Source organism: Eretmochelys imbricata, chromosome 4, assembly GCF_965152235.1.
Source record: "Eretmochelys imbricata isolate rEreImb1 chromosome 4, rEreImb1.hap1, whole genome shotgun sequence".
NCBI lineage: Eukaryota > Metazoa > Chordata > Testudines > Cheloniidae > Eretmochelys > Eretmochelys imbricata.
In genome coordinates, this window is record NC_135575.1 from 2,747,368 (window position 1) to 2,767,143 (window position 19,776).

The following is a 19,776-nucleotide window of genomic DNA, read 5'->3' on the forward strand; positions in this document are numbered from 1 at the left end:
TAATGGTCTCAAGTTGCAGTGGGGGAGGTTTAGGTTGGATATTAGGAAAAACTTTTTCACGAGGAGGGTGGTGAAACACTGGAATGCGTTACCTAGGGAGGTGGTGGAATCTCCTTCCTCAGAAGTCTTTAAGGTCAGGCTTGACAAAGCCCTGGCTGGGATGATTTAGTTGGGGATAGGTCCTGCTTTGAGCAGGGGGTTGGACTAAATGACCTCCTGAGGTCCCTTCCAACCCTGATATTCTATGATTCTATGATCAGTCTGGAGTTTCACATACTGAATGATCAGAATAAAGGGACCTGCAATGAGCTACAAACCAACAACCATTCACACTGATTCTTCAGCAAGTGTTTTAGAAGCACGAGAACACCAGCGAGAACCAGGAATGGCTCAGAGACAATCAGCAGCGAGAAGGAGAACAATTCACCAAGCAGATGATTGGTTCTGGCTTATTTGCTGGGCCTTAAAGGAGACCAACAAAGTCCTGAATCTCCTCCCTGCCACGAGACCCCCTGCTCAGCCAATCAGCATGGATCCCAGATGGCCCAGGGATGGCTCAGGTCACCGGTGAGGATCACTCTCAGAGCACGCTTCCTGTCCCATCTTTTTGGGAGGCCTCCCACCATGAGGGCTACAGAGCAGCCCCCTCCTCGCCAGTGGATGGAGGGAAGCAGGAAAAGGAAAACCAAAAAAGACAAACCCCAAGGACTCAAAGGGACATAGGCCTAGCTGGGGGAAAATTGTCCCACCTTAACCTCCTGTTTTCCATGCCGAGAATTTGGCCAGCACCGGGCGGATCAGGCTGCCTCGGTACCAAACCTCTCTGGGGCTCTTCCCTTCTCCACAGGGACGTCTGTCTTCTCGCTCAATGAGCAGTGGGAAAGGAGAAAACTCCAGAGAGGCTCCACCTCGCGCTCACATACAAGACCCTGAATTCTCTCTCAGTCCTCAAGGAGACACCTCAAGAAGGAGACTCCCTGCAGCAAAGCCCCGGGGGTCTCTGAGATCCCCCTGCCCTGCAGCCTGTCCTCCCTGGCCGTTGTCGTGGACTCTCTGTGAGGTCACCGCCTCCCAACCTCCTTTCACCAATCAGCTGAGTGCTGCAAATGGCCCTTGTGATGTCACTGCCACCCCCACCCCTGCCCTGCAGGGCTCATGTCCTGCCCCGAGCCGGCTCCTGTGCGTGTTTGAGCTGCTCCCCCTGGGTCACCCCCACACACTTAGTGGTAGTGCAAGGGTTCACGCAGGCCACACGTGGAACCATCAGAGGATGCTCAATGTGCTGCACTTGGTTTTGCAGAGATTTGGAAACTTGAAGGCCAGAAGAGACTGTTAGATCATCTCATCTGGCCCCCTCCACATCACAGGCCTCCTGCATGGCGCAATAGCGAGTTTTGGACCAAAGCAGACTTGAGAAAGGCATCTCATCAAGGGATGGACGAAGCCCCACTTCCCTTGGGAGTCTGGAGGAAATTGATGCTGTGGGGGGCAGGGAATTGACCCCAAGGCCACACTTGTGAGTCTGTATCATAACACACATGCACAACAGCACTGCACGAAGTGTGTACACGTCACCTTAACTCTGATGTTTCCTAACGATTAAAGGCCTGGTCTCCAGGGTGTTCTTTGTGCTTCTAGATCTATTTTGGGGAGAGATGCAATCATTTAGCTCAGAGTGGGAGCCGTGTTAGTCTGTATCAGCAAAAAAACAAAACAAAACGAGGAGTAGTTCTGGCACCTTAGAGACAAACAAATGTATTTGGGCACATTTGATGGTGTGGCTGATGTGATTAGGTCCGAGGATGGTGTCCCTAGACTAGATATGTGGACAGAGTTGGCAATGGGTTTGTTGCAAGGATAGGTTCCTGGGTTAGTATTTTTGTTGTGTGGTTGCTGGTGAGTATTTGCTTCAGGTTGGGGGGCTGTCTGTAAGTGAGGACTGGCCTGTCTCCCAAGATCTGTGAGATTGAGGGATCGTCCTTCAGAATAGATTGTAGATCCTTGATCCTGCCCTGGAGATCTTTTAGTTGGGGGCGGAAGCTGATGGCTGGTGGCGTTCTATTCCTTTCTTTGTTGGGCCTGTCCTAGAGTAGGTGACTGCTGGGTATTCTTCCTTTCAGCAGGTGGGGATTGTAGTTTGAAGAATGCTGGATAGAGATCCTGGAGGTGTTTTTCTCTGTCTGAGGGATTGGAGCAAATGCGGTTGTATCTTAGAGCTTAGCTGTAGACAACAGATCATGTGATGTGGTCTGGATGAAAGCTGGAGGCATGTAGGTAAGTATAGCGGTCCAGGAGAGGGTGGTGTTTATGTGACCATTGCTTATTAACACTCTAGTGCCCAGGAAGTGGGTGTCTTGGGTGGCCTCTCCTTCTGCCCCTCCACCCCCACCAACATGATACAGTTCTGCGGTGACCTGGAATGTGACTTTCCACATCTCCGACAGAAGGAATATTTCCAACACACCTCTGAACAACACACTAATCCACAGAGACCATCCTACCAACATGACAAAAAGAAGGATTCTGCCTGAAGGTCGAAACAGCAGACTGGACTTCAACTCGAGTGCTTCAGCTGACAAGCACGGGCTGAAGTGGTCGAAAAGCAGCATCACTTGGCCCATGTCAAGGTTCCTTCCCCACTCTGAACGCTAGGGTACAGATGTGGGTACCTGCATGAAAAACCTCCTAAGCTTATCTTTACCAGCTTAGGTCAAAACTTCCCCAAGGTACAAAATATTCCACCCTTTATCCTTGGATTGGCCGCTACCACCACCAAATACTGGTTACTGGGGAAGAGCTGTTTGGAAACGTCTTTCCCCCCAAAATACTTCCCAAAACCTTGCACCCCACTTCCTGGACAAGGTTTGGTAAAAAGCCTCACCAATTTGCCTAGGTGACCACAGACCCAGACCCTTAGATCTTAAGAACAATGAACAATCCTCCCAACACTTGCACCCCCCCCTTTCCAGGGAAATGTTGGATAAAAAGCCTCACCAATTTGCATAGGTGACCACAGACCCAAACCGTTGGATCTGAGAACAATGAAAAAGCATTCAGTTTTCTTACAAGACGACTTTTAATAGAAATAGAAGTAAATAGAAGTAAAGAAATCACCTCTGTAAAATCAGGATGGTAGATACCTTACAGGGTAATTAGATTCAAAACATAGAGAACCCCTCTAGGCAAACCCTTAAATTACAAAAAAGATACACAGACAGAAATAGTTATTCTATTCAGCACAATTCTTTTCTCAGCCATTTAAAGAAATCATAATCTAACACATACCTAGCTAGATTACTTACTAAAAGTTCTAAGACTCCATTCCTGGTCTATCCCCGGCAGAAACAGCATGTAGACAGATTGAGACCCTTTCTTTCTCTCCCTCCTCCCAGCTTTTGAAAGTATCTTGTCTCCTCATCGGTCATTTTGGTCAGGTGCCAGTGAGGTTACCTTTAGCTTCTTCACCCTTTACAGGTGAGAGGAGCTTTCCCCTGGCCAGGAGGGATTTCAAAGGGGTTTACCCTTCCCTTTATATTTATGACAGCCCATAACCTCAGCCGTGCAGAACACAACACCGTCCACAGCCTCAGGAACAACTCTGACATCCGAATCAAAAAGGCTGACAAAGGAGGTGCTGTCGTCTTCATGAATAGGTCGGAATATGAACAAGAGGCTGCTCGGCAGCTCTCCAACTCCACATTCTCCAGCCCATTCCCGTCTGATCCCACTCAGGGTGACCAAGAGAAACTGCACCATCTGCTCAAGAAACTCCCTGAAAAAGCACAAGAACAAATCTGCACAGACCCGCCCCTGGAACCCTGACCAGGGGTCTTCTATCTGCTACCCAAGATCCATAAACTGGGAAATCCTGGACGCCCCGTCATCTCAGGCATTGGCTAGGGGTGCTGGTCGCGCAGGGCCGGAGGAGAGAGTCGACACAGCCAGATACTCCTGCTGTCAGGATGCCAATGCCTGAGAGGATTTCATCGCAGTCTCTGACGAGGGGGTTCAGGCTCCAGTTCTCTGCTATGTTTTCCCAGCCCTGTCTAGGGGATTGTTTCCAGTTTCAGAAATGGGGCAATGTTCACACACTCCCAATGGGTCTTTGCATAAATTAGGCCCTAAGACAGGGGCAGGCAAATTTTTGGCCTGATGCCAGATCAGGTTTCAGAAATTGTACGGAGGGCCAGTTATGGGAGGCTGTGCCTCCTCAAACAGCAAGGCATGGCCCGGCCCCCGCCCCCATCCGACCCCCACTTCTCGCCCCTGATGGCCTCCCGGGGCCTCCAGCCCCATCCAACCCCTCTCTTCCCTGAGGGGTCCCAGATCCGCCTGCCCCTAACAGCCTCCCACCACCCCATCCTACCCCCCCTCTCCTTCCTGTCTGCCCCCCGGACCTCCTGCCCCATCCAACCACCCCTTCTCCCTGATCACCCCGGGACCTCCGGCCCCCTTCATCCCCCTGTTCCCCGCCCTCTCACCGCCCCGCCCCCGAGCCCCTGACCACCCCCCGAACTCCCCTGCCTCTACCCCACCCCTCCCCCGCACCTTGCCCCCTGGTGCTCTCCAACTCCACATTCTCCAGCCCATTCCCCTCTGATCCCACTCAGGGTGACCAAGAGAAACTGCACCATCTGCTCAAGAAACTCCCTGAAAAAGCACAAGAACAAATCTGCACAGACCCGCCCCTGGAACCCCGACCAGGGGTCTTCTATCTGCTACCCAAGATCCATATACCTGGAAATCCTGGATGCCCCATCATCTCAGGCATTGGCTAGATGTGATGGTCGCGCCGGGCCTGAGGAGAGAGTCGACCCAGCCAGATAACCCTGCTGTCAGGATGCCCATGCCTGAGAGGATTTCAACGCAGTCTCTGGCGAGGGGGTTCAGGCTCCAGCGCTCTGCTCTGTTTTCCCAGCCCTGTGCAGGGGGCTGTTTCCAGTTTCAGAAATGGGGCAGTGTTCACACATTCCCAATGGGTCTATGCATAAATCAGGCCCTAAGCCAGGGGCAGGCAAACTTTTGGCCTGATGCCGGATCGGGTTTCAGAAATTCTACGGAGGGACAGTTAGGGGAGGCTGGGCCTCCTCAAACAGCAAGACATGGTCCGGCCCCCGCCCCCATCTGACCCCCGCTTCTCAACCCCGGACGGCCGCCCTGGGCCTCCGGCCCCATCCAACCCCTCTGTTCCCTGAGGGGCCCCAGATCCCCCCGCCCCTAACAGCCGCCACCATCCCATCCAACCCCCCCTCTCCTTCCTGCCTGCCCCCCGGACCTATTGCCCCTTCTGTTGCCGGCACCCAGTGCCGAGAGGCAAAACAACAGCAGGGGGGGTTCGTTACCTGGTGTGCTTCACCCAATAATCACAACGGGGTGGAGAAGCAGAAAAGTTTATGTGCAGCTGCAAACAAGGTCCAGGGAGAATAGAATCTCAAATCCTGCACCCAGAGCAGGAAGTTACACACACTTTTGTATCCCTTAATGCTACTGCACTACACATCAGCCAATTAAAACTTTACACAAATACTCTGCCTTCCTTATATGGGTTACAACAATGTTTATTTCCTGCAACTGCTAACAAGCATTCCTAGCAACTTAAACAACCAGCACATTCTGTCTGGCCTTGTAGTTGTCTCTCCTATTATCTTTAACTTGGCGTCAGCAAACCTTACACTCTGAGGCATTATCTGCGGCTGCAACATTGTTTTAAGAGCAAAAGAGCTTACTCAAACCAGCCTGGCCTGAATTCTATTAAGGGGCGTTGAGAAGAAGCCCTTCGGCCTTCAGCAGGGAGACTTCCTCGACCCTTATGGCCTTCCATCCCCTCGACTTAACTAGTGGCCATGCCCTGGGGTCTCCAACAATTCCCTTCTTTGAGAATACTCATTTCTATTGCTTGAGTCTTCTCATCTTTATTTACTTACTAGCGGGCTATGCATAAAATTAAAATGTTCAAAACTGTGCAAAATAAGCATTTTTACACAGGACCACATACAACACAGTAAACATAACATGATTAATACAGGGAAAAAAAACTTAAATAATAGGCTAAACAACCCACTTGGACAAGCCACGGGGAAAGGCCCCAACCAGAAAATAGAGAGCCTAGCCAATCCTCCCCAGTTTGCTGATGAATGCCCTTTACCAGCTGCTTTAGGCGTTGTAAATCAGCTTCTACGGATGGCCCTGCATCTGTTATATTAAAGCAACACATGCCCGCAAACTCCTGGCATAGATGACCATGGCGTAGAAGCAAATAGTCCACAGCCAGCCTGTTCTGTAGCATACCCTGACATACTTCCCCTAACTCATGTGAGAGTTGGGCCAGGACGGTTGAGGTAAGTTAATGGCCTTTGCCACCGTGCAGGCAAGGTGCTCTACTGCGTGATAATTATGCACCACAAGCCCAGGAACACCAACTAAGGAAAAGGCCAGAGCTGCTGCCTCACTCTCTGAGAAGAAGGTTACCTCTGACCTACAGGTGGAATCAAGGGGAATAGCATCCCTTTTATGACGGACAGATAACTGCAGAGGGTATGGAAAAATCAATGGGGCCACATGACCAAGAGAGCAGGGACCCCCAGAACTATTGGCCGGGACATAGGAATACGCATGTCTGCCACATATAAGGAACCACCCTGCTGGCAATTTCATGTGCCCGTAGGCAAAGAAGATTTCCACACTGTTATTACATTTAAGTTTTTCATTGGTGAGGTTTTCCCCAATGTGGGTAGCATTTACAAACCTCATACAAGAGGGGGCAAGGGTTGTATTGGCTAGGTAATAAGAAAACATGCAGGCATCTAACTTATACTGGGCAGATCCAAGGGTATATAAATCAGTATAAGTAAATGTTTTATTTACCGTTTTTTAACAGGGAATAATGCTGAACCAGGGTTGGGGCTGCACATACACCAATAAAACAAGTCTCCATGATTGCACCCACTGAAAATGTATGTGGCAAACAAAACGACGTTGCGTTCACTGCACTCTGGGCCAGTGCCAGCCAGGTATTTACGGGTACAATGCCTGAAACAGCAGTACCAGTTAGGCACATGGCCAAGAGGGGGAATAAAATATACCCTCCCATCTATTTTCCTGCCTTCCCGGCGGGCTGCCATTTAAATAATAATTTTAGTCCAAGATCTTCAGTGGAGGGGGCTGAATGCACCTTTCAGTCGGGGCCGGGGTGGGGGGGTTACACCACTTTCAGCCAGGTATAATGAATCCAATTCTTGTGTCCCTCGACCTTTGCTGCCGTGTGGGAGACCAGCAGGACGGTATAGGGTCCCTTCCACTTTTCCTGGAGGGGCTCGTCTTTCCAGGTACGTACGAGCACTGAATCACCAGGCTGCAGGGAGTGGATGGACGAGTTCAAGGGTAGAGGCTGGGAATCCTTAGTATACCTGCGAAGAGACAAAAGAACAGCAGACAGGGAACACATATACTGAGACAGAAACCCATTCCCCAATTCCCACTCTCCCCCTGACACAGCCGGTGTACCATTCATAGGCCATGCCCTTCCAAACATAATTTCAAAGGGACTGAGCCCTAATCTACCCTTTGGGAGAGCACGGATGCGGAGCAGAACTAGGGGCAGGGCATAAGGCCACCGTAGGGAGGCCTCCTGGCATACTTTTGAGAAATGTCGCTTAAGGGTCTGATTGGTCCGCTCCACTACCCCACTGGCTTGCGGTCTCCAGGGTGTATGGAGTTTCCAGGGAATCTGTAAGGCGTCTGAGATGCTTTGGACGATTTTTGACGTGAAGTGTGTTCCATTGTCAGATTCCATCCACTGGGGAAGTCCAAAGCGAGGAATGATCTCCTTAACTAACTTGAGAGCCACTGTCCTGGCAGTGCAATTCCGACATGCAAAGGCTTCCGGCCATCCGCTGAATCTATCCACTATGACAAGGAGATACTTGAACCTTTGGGTCTGGGGAAACTCAGTAAAGTCTATTTGCCACACCCGTCCAGGGCCTGGAGTGGCTTCCAGGGCCGCTGGTGGTACTGGGTGTCCTGGTGGGGGTTATTCTTTTGACAGACTAGGCATTCTGCCTGTACCTGGGCAGCCAGGGGTCTGAGTCTGGAGGTTATGAAGTACTTTCCCATTAGTTGGATAAGTGCCTCCCTGCCAGCATGAGTAATTTCTGTAATACTAGCAGAATTAGGCCCTTTGGTAAGAGGACTTTCCCTTCCGGGGAATGAAGCCATCCCTCCTTTTCCTGGAGACCAAGTCTGTCAGCTAGCTGTTTCTCCTCCCCAGAATACTGAGGGGTCAGGAGCTCCCTCACTGTTGGGATAAGGGCATGCATATAGGTGTTCTCAGTCTGAAGGGACGTCAGGGTAGCAGCATGCTTCGCCTCTCTATCTGCCCTGACATTACCCCTGGTCACATCTTGATACTCCCTCTGATGGGCCTTACAGTGTACCACCGCCACTTCCGAAGGGAGTTGCACGGCCTCTAGAAGCCGGAGGATTTGGGGCCCGTACTTGACTGGGGAGCCTTGGGCTGTCCGCATTCCCCTCTGCTTCCACAGGCCAGCATGAGCATGCACCACACCAAAATCATATTTGGAATCAGTGAAAATATTGACTCGTTTTCCTTTGGACAGTTTGAGTGCACGGGTCAGGGCCACTAGCTCAGCCAACTGGGCAGAGGTCCCAGCGGGCAAACTTTCAGCTTCCACGGTGTCATTGAGGGTCACAATAGCATAACCCGCCCTCCTTTGCCCATCTATCACCATGCTGCTACCATCAGTGTACCACTCATCATCTGCATTTGGGAGGGGCACATCCTTCAAGTCCGGGCGGCTAGAATATTGGACATCTATGATCTCCAAACAGTCATGTTCCTGTTTCTCAGTTTCTGGTAAGAGGGTGGCAGGGTTAAGGGATGGACAAGGCTGCAGCGCGATCTCAGGGTTCTCTAAGAGCTTTCTTGGTATCTTGTTATACGCGCTTGTGTGAGCCAGAGGCCACCCTTAACATCCAGTAAAGCGCATACCATGTGTGGTGTAAAAACCTGTATTGTTCCCCCTAGTGTCAGTTTCTCTGCTTCTGCCAGGGTCAGGGCGGTGGCTGCCACTGCCCGCAGGCACGCTGGCCAGCCCTTGGCTGCTTGGTCCAGTTGTTTAGAAAAATATGCCACCGGACGTCTCCATGCTCCTAGCAGCTGTGTGAGTACTCCCAGGGCCACCCCCTTTCGTTCATGTACATACAACTGAAATGGCTTGGAGAGATCTGGCAGACCTAGAGCCGGGGCTTCCATCAGCTTTCTTTTCAGGATTTTAAATGCCCTGTCAGCCTCTGGGGTTCAATGAAAGGGGTCATGGTTTGCTCCTTTTACACAGTTGTACAGGGGTCTAGCCCATAGTTCAAACTTTGGGATCCATATTCAACAGAAGCCTGCCACCCCCAGAAATGCTCTGAGTCGCTTGCGATTACTCGGGATAGGAACTTGGCATATGACTTCCTTCCTCTCATTTGAAAGCGGGCGTTCCCCCTGCCGTATGTAGAACCCGAGGTACTGTACCTGCGGGAGAGCAATCTGAGCCTTACTTCGTGCTACCCGACATTCTCGGAGTCCCACAAAATTCAGGAGACTTACGGTGGCTTTAAGGCAAGGAGTTAAGCCCACAGTGGCAATTAACAGATTATTTACATATTGCAAAAGGAGGGCTTCCTCATTATTCTACTTCTTTAGGTCCCTGGCCAGAGCCTGGCCAAAGAGGGTGGGGGAATTTTTAAACCCCTGGGCTAACACTGTTCAGCAAAGTTGCTTTTTAACTCTGTCCCGGTCCTCCCATTCGAAGGAGAAAATCTCCTGTGATGAGGTGTCAACTGGGATGGCAAAAAAAGCATCTTTTAAATCAAGAACTGAAAAATGGGTATACTGTCCCCCTATAGACACTAATAGGGTATACGGGTTAGGGACAAGAGGGTGCAGAGTCTTAACCCGTTCATTAACTGCCCTTAGGTCTTGTACCAGACGGTACATGACATCAGGTTTCTGTATGGGTAAAATGGGAGTGTTCCAGACTGACTGACATTCCCGGAGAATACCGTACGTTAGAAATCGATATATGGTTTCCTGTAACCCCCCTCTCTGGCTTCCTTCTTGATGGGATATTGCTTTACCCACACCGGGCCTTTCCCGGGAATGAGCTGGACATGAATGGGGGTTTGGTGAGTAGCTTTTCCTGGGATCCCTGATGCCCACACAAGGACTTGGACTTCCCACTGGTCCCATTCTGGGGCTTGCATAGCCGAGGGTTCAACTGCAAGGGCCATAATCCGTGCATTTTCAGGGGGCAAGGTAAGGGTTATTTCATCTTGAGTAAAATGCAGGGTGGCACCTAGGCGACACAGCAGGTCCCATCCCAGCAACGGTGTTGGGCATTCAGGGAGGTATACCAGCTTATGGGATATGGTTCTGTTTCCCAAAGCACATTCTGCTGGGGCATACACTAGGCACTTGGTATCTTTGCCTGTGGCTCCTGTCACAGTGAGGGAGTCTGCTACTGACAACTGAAGGGGCTGATTTACAGCAGTTCGCGTCGCTCCAGAGTCCACTAAAAAAATCTATTTCTTCATTTCCCACCCACATTTTTACTCGGGGTTCCGGGGGAAGGATGATCCGTCTCCCCTGACACCCCTATTCCTGTTCTTCTATCGCCATCATAGAGGTACCCCCCCTTTCCTTCTTGTTTGGGCACTCATTCTTCCAATGTCCCTCTTGCCTACACAGGGCATACTGATTGCGCCCCAGTCGTCTCTCCCGCGGGCCTGGACGTCCGCGTCCACGGCCCCTTCCTTCTCGTTCACTTCCCTTCGTGCCTGCCTGCACCGCCGCTACCATCAGTCTCACTTGCTTCTTCTCCTTCTCCACTTCTCTTAAACTATACACTCGATTTGCTGCTTCTAAAATCTGTGCCATGGTCATACCCATCAAATCCTCCTTTTTCTGTAGCTTTCTCTTAATCTCGGGGGCTGCCCTGCTTGTACATACTCCTTTAATATTTGCCTCAGTTTGCGGATCATTGGGATCTGCATTGGTATACTGTCGGATCGTGTCTCGAATGCGCTGTAAAAAGGCTCCAGGGCTTTCCTTTGGGTCCTGCACTACCTCATATGGTTTAGTCCAATTATTCTGTCTGACAGCTGCATGACGGAGTCCATACAGTAGCAGCTCCTTATAGGAGGTGAGGTGGGTCATAGCCTGATTGTCATTTGGGTCCCACCTAGGATCCTTTACGGGAACCTGATCATCTGGGGTCGGGATATTGTTACGGTCCTGGTCATATCGCCTCTTAGCTAAAGCAAGGGAGGAAGCAATAACCTGTTCTCATTCAACCTCAGTCAACAATGTTTGCAGAAGGACATTACAATCACCCCAGTCTGGCTTATAGCTGCTAAGACATCCCTCAAAAACCGATACAAACTTGCTTGGGTTGATAGAAAATTCTCCAGCCTGTGCTTTGAAAGCGGCCAGTTCCATAGGATTAAAAGGTGTATGAGTATAGACCTGCATAGTAAGAGCAGCTTGTTCTTTCTATTGCATTACTGGCAATTTTAGTCTCGGTAAGTAACGGGTATAGTCCAGCAGATGGAGCTCGAACCTCACTATGAGCTTCACTAGGAATCTTACTCCGAGCCTCGCTCTGTGTGGGTGTAGGGGCCGAAGGGGACACACTCTGTGTGGGTGTAAGGGCCGAAGGAAACACCGGATCTGCCATTACATTTGGGGTGGGGGTCCGGGGACTGACATTAATTGCTACCGGGCCAATCGGGGTTAAATTACAGCGTTGTAAAATATCAGTACAAGACCACAAGATCATAAACAAGTAAGCATACGAATGCTCATTCCACTTCCCCGTTCGCTGACAGAACAGGAGTAATTGGAGGATTGTATTATGATTTAGCGATCCTCCGGGAGGCCACTGTTCCTGGTCCTCTAATTTGCACTGAGGCCAGTCAACCGTACAAAATCGCTTCAATTTACCCTTAGTCATTGGATCTGATCCAAGTACCTTCCAATTTACTAAAATACACTCTAGGGGCGTGCACCGTACCCTACCTCCCGTGCTCTGTTCCTGTCCCATACCTACAGGGTGACTCCAGGCATCCCCAGGTTCCAACAGCGCATACAATCCGGATTTTAAAAGGTTCCTATCTTATCCAAGGGACCGGTTCCCCACCGTCGCCCACAGCTGCTCCTCCCCTACGTGCAAGGGACTGGTTCCTCACCGTTGCCCACAGCTGCTTCTCCACTATATGAGTGCGTTGCACCGTTGTGCCCTCCAGGGTCGATCAAACTGCGTCTCCTCCGAGGCCCCCGATGAACTCACCTGGTGCGCGCTGGGCATCGGTTGTAGCTGCAATCCTCGACCTCCAGGAGGGGTCCGGGCAAGGCTAAATTGCAGCCTCGTCGCCCCACGTTGGGACGCCAAAACCTGTTCCCGGCACCCAGTGCCCAGAGGCCAAACAACAGAACGGGTTCATTACCCGGTGTGCTTCACCCAATAATCACAACGGGGTGGAGAAGCAGAAAAGTTTATTTGCAGCTGCAAACAAGGTGCAGGGAGAATAAAATCTCAAATCCTGCACCCAGAGCAGGTCATTACACACACTTTTATATTCCTTAATGCTACTGCACTACACATCATCCAATTAAAACTTTACACAAATACTCTGCCTTCCTTATATGGGTTACAACAATGTTTACTTCCTGCAACCGCTAACAAGCATTCCTAGCAACTTAAACAACCAGCACATTCTGTCTGGCCTTGTAGTTCTCTCTCCTATTATCTTTAACTTGGCGTCAGCAAACCTTACACAATGAGGCATTATCTGCAGCTGCAACATTGTTTTAAGAGCAAAAGAGCTTACTCAAAACCAGCCAGGCCTGAATTCTTTTAAGGGGGGTTGAGAAGAAGCCTTTCGGCCTTCAGCAGGGAGACTTCCTCGACCCTTATGACCTTCCATCCCCTCGACTTAACTAGTGGCCATGCCCTGGGGTCTTCAACAAGACTAACCGATTTGTATGGGCATAAGCTTTCGTGGGCCCATGAAAGCTTATGCCCAAACAAATCGGTTAGTCTTTAAGGTGCCACCAGATGCCTCGTTATCTTTCTTGGAGGTTATTTTCAGGCTATACCATGGCTTGATTTTATTTTTCATTTAAGGCACTAAGAATATAAACAATATAGGCCCTGGGCACATTTCACAGCATTGCAGGGGTTCGCTGAACAGGGGCACTTGTGGTGTGAAAAATGCTTCTCTTGAGTCTGGACCGTGGCTATATCTTGACCAAGAAATTTGGACCTTAACAAAAAATAATTATCTACCCCGGCATTAAGGGCTGTTCTGAAGAGGACGGTGATCATGTGTTCTCCAGGTGCACTGATAGTAGGAGACGGGGGATTTAGGTTAGACATTAGGAAAACTCTCTAGCTCTAAGGACAGTTCACTGTGGGACAGGTTGTCACAGACTCACAGGCCAGTGCCCTCTTGGCTCCGTATGGCCCCGGGGGAAACCGGCCTTTCAGAGTATTGAGCCTACATGAGGTCACACTCTTTGCTCAGGGTTTAAGCTGTAGGCTTCTCCTCCGCCTCCCAGTACCGCCCGTCTGAGCCTCCAGCATGCCTGCCTCTCTCGAGCCTGCAGCGACTCTCAGCCAGCGCAGCACAGAAGGGTTTATTGTACGTCTGGAGCACAGCACAAGACATTCTCAGGGGCGTCCATCTGGGTCTGTCCCCATCCAGGTGGGCTCAGGCCACTCTTTGTTCCCAGACCAGAAGTGAATCCTCCTTTCTGCAGCCCACCCCATATCACCTCCAAGGCCCCACCTCCATCGGTCTTCTTTCCCGGGCAAACAGGTCTCCAGGTGACTCTCTCTTCAGCTCTTTGTTCTTTCCGCTGCCCATAACTGGCTGGCTCCAAGTTGGGATGGGCCTTCAGATCATCAGTCGCTACGTTACAAAGTGCCCAGGCCATGGTCTGGAGTCCAGGCTGCTAGACTGGATCACACCTGGTCCTCTACAACAGACACTCCCTCCCACCTGGGTTAGACATGCAGCACATGGGAGAAACTGAGGCACACAGTATACATACGCAATGTTAGGAAAATATCCCACTTCGTCACACAGGTTGCCTAGAGAGGATGTGGAATCCCTGTCGTTGGAGGTTTTTAAGAACAGGTTGGACAAACACCTGTCAGGGATGGTCTAGGTTAACTTGGTGCTGCCTGAGATTGGGGCTGGACTTGATGAACTCTTGAGGGCCCTTCTAGCCCAGCATTTCTATGGCTCTATGAATGGTGAAAAGGACATTAGAGGCACTTACAAACTAAACACAGACACTTATTCCTGTCCAACAGACGCCCTCAGCTGATGATGGCAACAGCGTGACCAGCTGCGAGTAGACCCGGCCATTTACCGCGTTATAATCATGAAATTCGGCAGGAAAAAAAGCCGTCCCCACCACAGACACATGAGCAGTTACTGCTGACAGACCTAGCGCCCCGTCCAGGGTGTGCAGACCGCAGCACCGCGCAGCCAGAGGACGGTGTGCCCACACTAAATGGGGCAAACACTGAACTCTGACTAACAGAGATTTTATCCATTAAAATGTTGGAAATTATTTTGTGCAAATAAAACATTATTACAGAAAACTATGACACCTGAAAAGCAAAACGTGGTTCAGTGAGCAGAGAGACGAGGCTGGAAATCCCACACGGGACGTTCCAAGTGCCAGAGGAAAGCTAGGGAGGGGTTGACTGGTTCTTGTAAGGAGACAGAGCGGAGCTCATCCGTCTTCCTCTCGGGGGTCCCCTCAGGCCGTGGCACGGACTCCACCAGGCTCTGTTAAGCTGCAGAAGTTAAACACAGGCAACGTCTGTCAAAGGGAACCTGCCATCATGTTTTGCAATGACAGTGCACGCTGCGGTCGGGGCGGTCGCCCGAGTGGCTGCAGGGTTCAGTGGACAAAATCTCTAACCCCGCTGACAAAGCTTGTAGCTCCAGGGTCAGAGACCCAGGTTCCTGGAGCCCCAAGTGCTGGGCTCTGTCCCTGCTGCTTCCTCCCTGCAGTTCACTGGAGACTGTTCTCTGAAGCAGCTGGAGTTATCACTGCAAAAGCTGAGCTCAGCCCACGCTGTGTCAGCAGCCACAGAGAAATCCCTCTCATTAGAGTCTTTCACACCTAAAGTCATGGCAGAGAAAACAAGGGGGATTTGGCTGCAAACCTGTTCCTGCACCCCCAGTGTGAATAAAAGGGAAATAAGTGATCCAGAACTCCCCTGTTCTGCTCCTTGGGGCTGGTTTGCTCGAGGGGACGGGCCAGGGAGAGTCAGGGTCCAATGACTTGGACTAGGTCTCTCTCTCCAGAGGCCTCAGTGAGAGCAGTGAACCCCTAGGCTAGAGCCCCCCTCACTTACCCTGGGCAGATAGGTCAGAGCCACTAGATCCTTGGTCGTTTGCTGTGCAGAGGAGGAGGAGGAGAAGAGAGAGTGTATTAGCGTCTCTCACAGGGCAGGGTTTCAGTGTAGTTAGTAGATACGGGGACTCCTATCCAAAGGGAACAGTCATCACCTCACTCTTCCTGAGCAGTGAGCTGGTTGGTGCACAGACCAGCCTACAGGGCAGCTGCCCAGGATTTCCATTATTCACGTGCGAAAAACGTCACCATTGTAGGGGGACAGCACTGCTCTGTGCTCTTCATGCCTCGTCAGAGCGAGAGCCCAGACTACTCAACATTCAACGGCTGGCAAAGCAGGAGATGCTGGGCTAAGGATACTCCTGCCAAACAACCTCAACTCTGCCTCCTTTGGTCTGTGCCCAGAGGGGTCCCTCACGCAGACCACAGATGTTACCCTCCCCCGCCAATGAACAGCAATTCCCGCCTTAATCAATTGCGCTGCACCGAACAGTGTGGACGGTATGAAGAGGAATGCGGATTTGGGGCGGTGCTGGGCACACAGACAAGGGCAAGTTTGGTTTGGCACGGTGCTGGTCTACTTCCTGTTCCTATTCCCAGACCCACTGGGGCAGAGTTTGAGTTGCGTGGGAAGCATCATAATTAAGACCTTACCAAATTCACGGTCGGTTTTGGTCAATTTCAGTCACAGGATGTAGAAAATTGTTATTTTCATCATTTCAGCTATTTAAATCTGAAATTTCACAGTGTTGTACCTGTAGGGTCCTGACCAAAAAGGGGCTGGGGGGAGGGAGGCAGCAAGGTTACTGTCGATGGGTCACGGCATTGCCACCCTTACGTTTAGGGTGCTGCTGGGGGGGCACTGCCTTCAGGGCTGGGTGCCTGGCCAGCAGCCACCGTTCTCTGGCTCCCCAGCTCTGAAGGCAGCACAGAAGTAAGGGTGGCAATACTGTGATCCCCTCCAATAACCTTGCAAACCACCTCCTCCCCCCACAACCCTCTTCTGGGTCAGGACCCTCAGTTTGAGAAATGCTGGTCTCCCCTGTGAAATCTGTATAGATTTCATGGTCCGTGATGCATTTTTTATGGCTGTGAATTTGGCCATAATACCTCTGCATATCCTGGTTTGCCAACCTTTGACTTCTGGGAATTAAACACTCCCATTCTGAAAGGACACAGGGAGCCCAGGGCAGGGCTGAGCACCTGCCACCTTAACTCCCATTAACAAAGTTCTTGCATGTGAATTTCTGTTGTTCTGGAGTAACGAGGAGGAGGGAGGGAGGCACGACTGAGGGCCAGCTGCGGGAGGAAGGGTGGTGCTCTGCGGAGGTTTTGTTGGCACTTCTCAAACCCCCTCTGTTACCTGCTGGGGGACCCCTGAGAGCATAGAGAGAGAGCTGGATGACTACACCCTAGCAGGGACCGGCAGATCTGTTCACTTTATACTGGCTCTTCATACCAGACATTAGAGAGCCTCAGATGCAGTCAATAATGTATGTAAATATTTCCCATAATTTTATGGTCCTGTTGGTAAAGCTAATTACAGGAGACAATTGAGGAGGGGATTTGAACTTGTTGTCATCGAGGCGACAGAGTGGTGCTGATCTGAAGTCAGTGGAAAGACTCCCATTGGCTTCAACAGGCTTTGGATTAGGCCCAGATTTCACAAGCACCAAACCAACTTTCAGGTAAGTCAAAAGAAGTGTAACATTAAAAGCAGGTCAGACACCTTCAGGGTCACACTCAGCCACACACAGCACAGCTCTAGGGGGATAATAATTCAGCCCCAAACCACCGTATACATTCCTGACTATCGCCTTGTCTACACTACTGAAATTGGGACCCATGCCCGCAAGCCATGCAGTTCCACCAGAGAGAGCAGGGGTGGAGCAATCGAGGAGATGGGGTTCAGGTGTTTTTAACCCTTGTATCGTCTAGGACTTCCTCGGAGCAAGGTTAGAGAACACGTGTCTACAGCCACGCTACACTACTGAAGACGACCTCTGCTGGGAAAACAACACAGCAGGGCTCAGATTATCCAACAAGTTCTTGGAATGTGTTGGAGACAATTTTTCTTTCAGAATGTGGAGAAAGCTTTTAGGGGAGAGGCTGTTCTAGATTTGGCTTTGACAAATAGGGAGGAACCGGTTGAGAATTTGAAAGTGGAAGGAAGCTTGGGTGAATGTGATCATGAAATGACAGAATTCATGATTCTAAAGAATGGTAGGAGGGAAAACAACACAATAAAATAATGGATTTCAAGAAGGCAGACTTTAGCAACTCCCTGAGTTTGCTAAGGTAAGATCCCATGGGAAGCAAGTCTAAGGGGAAAAACAGTTCAGGAGAGTTGAAAAGTTCTCAAGGAGACATTATCAAGAGCACAAGTGCAAATTATTCCACTGCACAGGAAAGAAATGAAGGATGGCAAGAGACCACGCTGGCTTAACCAGGAGATCTTCAATGATCTAAAAATCAAAAGAGAGTCCTACACAAAGTGGAAGCTAGATCAAACTACAAAGGAAAACTGTAAACAAATAACACAAGTATGTAGAGGCAAAATTAGAAAGGCCAAGGTGCATAATGAGATCAAACTAGCTAGAGACATAAAAGGTAACAAGAAAACATTCTACAAATACATTAGAAGCAAGAGGAAGACTAAGGACAGGGTAGGCCCATTAGTCAATGAGGAAGGAAAGACAATAACAGAACATGTGAAAATGGGAAGAGGGCTAAATGATTTCTTTGTTTCAGTTTTCACCCAAACGTGTCATAGCGATTGGATGTCTGACATAGTGAACACCAGTGAAATTGAGGTAGAATCTGAGGCTAAAATAGGGAAAGAACAAGTTAAAAATTATTTAGACAAGTTAGAGGTCTTCAAGTCACCAAGGCCTGATGAAGAGCATCCTAGAATAGTCAAGGAACTGACAGAGGAGATATCTGAGTCAATAGCTCTGAAAAGTCATGAAAGATGGGAGAGAGGACTGGAAGAGGTGGTTAAGCACTGGAATAAATTGCCTAGAGAGGTTGTGGAATCTCCCTCATTGGAGGGTTTTAAGAGCAGGTTACTCAGGGATGGTCTAGATAATACCTAGTCCTGCCATGAGTGCAGGGAACAGGACGAGGTGTCCTCTCAAGGTCCCTTCCAGTCCTACGATTCTATGGTACTAGAGCAATAGTTGGAGATTTCCCTAAAATCCTCAGTGTAGACAAGGCCTATGAGTGGGAGCGAGGATCTCCTGTCAGTGGCTCCAGGCTAAAATCCACAAGCAAATACTGATGGCCGTTCAGAGGTGGCCACTTGAAAAGAGGTGATGGGTCTCTTGTCACTTACCCTGAGCTACAGCATAGCCATCTCCCTTCTTCCCTGCAGAGAGAGGGCAAATTTCAGTGAATTCAGCTCCCAAGGCAGGAACCGACTCCGATCTGTGTCCACAGCTCAGAAACCGGGCCCCTGGCCCAGCACAGCCCCCTGGCGCTCAGTAATGGACTCAAGGTCCCAGGCGCTCACAATTGGCAGGAGAGAAGGACACAATGAGACAGTTTCCACAGACCTCGGCGCACTGGGTGCTGAGCTCTATGGAAAACCTAGCCCCATATAAACTGTAACCCGCACCCAGTATCTGGGTCTGGCCCTCCAGCAGCTCCCTTTGGGGGTCATTAGCTCAGTCCCGCAATGGGGCAGTTACACCGGACTGACACAGGCTCCTGAACTGCTGTTGCCCTTAGGCGGGTGTGCAGGGCCCGGCAAGTCCAGAGAATCCCCCCATCCCAGGCTCTTTACCTGGGCGTTTCTTTTTCCCGACGACTACTACTCCGATTATAACACCAATCAGGACAGCTGCAGTGATAACTCCAGCCACAGTGGGAATCAGATTGTTATTTGGTTCTGAAATGGAATGGAGAGAATGATCAATGGGGAAAAATCCCCCTCCCCCCACCACTAAAATCCCCCTTTCATCCCACTGCAGGGATCCGTCAGTCAGCTCCCCAAGTTAGGGCTGAGTCCTGCAACGCTCCACCCCTTCCAGTGCAACCACCAGGCATTGCACCCCACCATAGGAAGTCCTGGACACAGTCTCTACCACTTCCAGTCATAATAAATATTTAGCACTTAAACTCGAAGACTTTTATAACATTAACCAATCCTCAGAACTGTGGGAGAGCATGGATGTCAGTATCGTCCCTACACGGGAAAGGGGGGAGACTTGCTGAAGATCACACAGTGAGGCAGTGCAAGAGCCAGGAATCGACCCCAGGAATCCTGACTTCCAGCCCCTCCTCCTCTAACCCCCTAACCCCAACTCCCCTTCCAGAGACAGAACCCAGGAGTCCTG

General features: G+C 50.4%; 1 protein-coding gene across 1 annotated transcript in view; it reads right to left on the reverse strand.

Annotated features, from left to right (window-relative positions):
* The window catches only part of LOC144263816 (class I histocompatibility antigen, F10 alpha chain-like), a 1,122,758-nt gene that overhangs the window by 1,081,930 nt on the left and 21,052 nt on the right, over nt 1–19,776 (reverse strand). Inside the window, exon 4 of the mRNA XM_077814805.1 lies at nt 19,224–19,328. Within this exon, the coding sequence (XP_077670931.1) occupies nt 19,224–19,328 (105 nt within the window). The remainder of the gene's footprint in view (nt 1–19,223; nt 19,329–19,776) is intronic.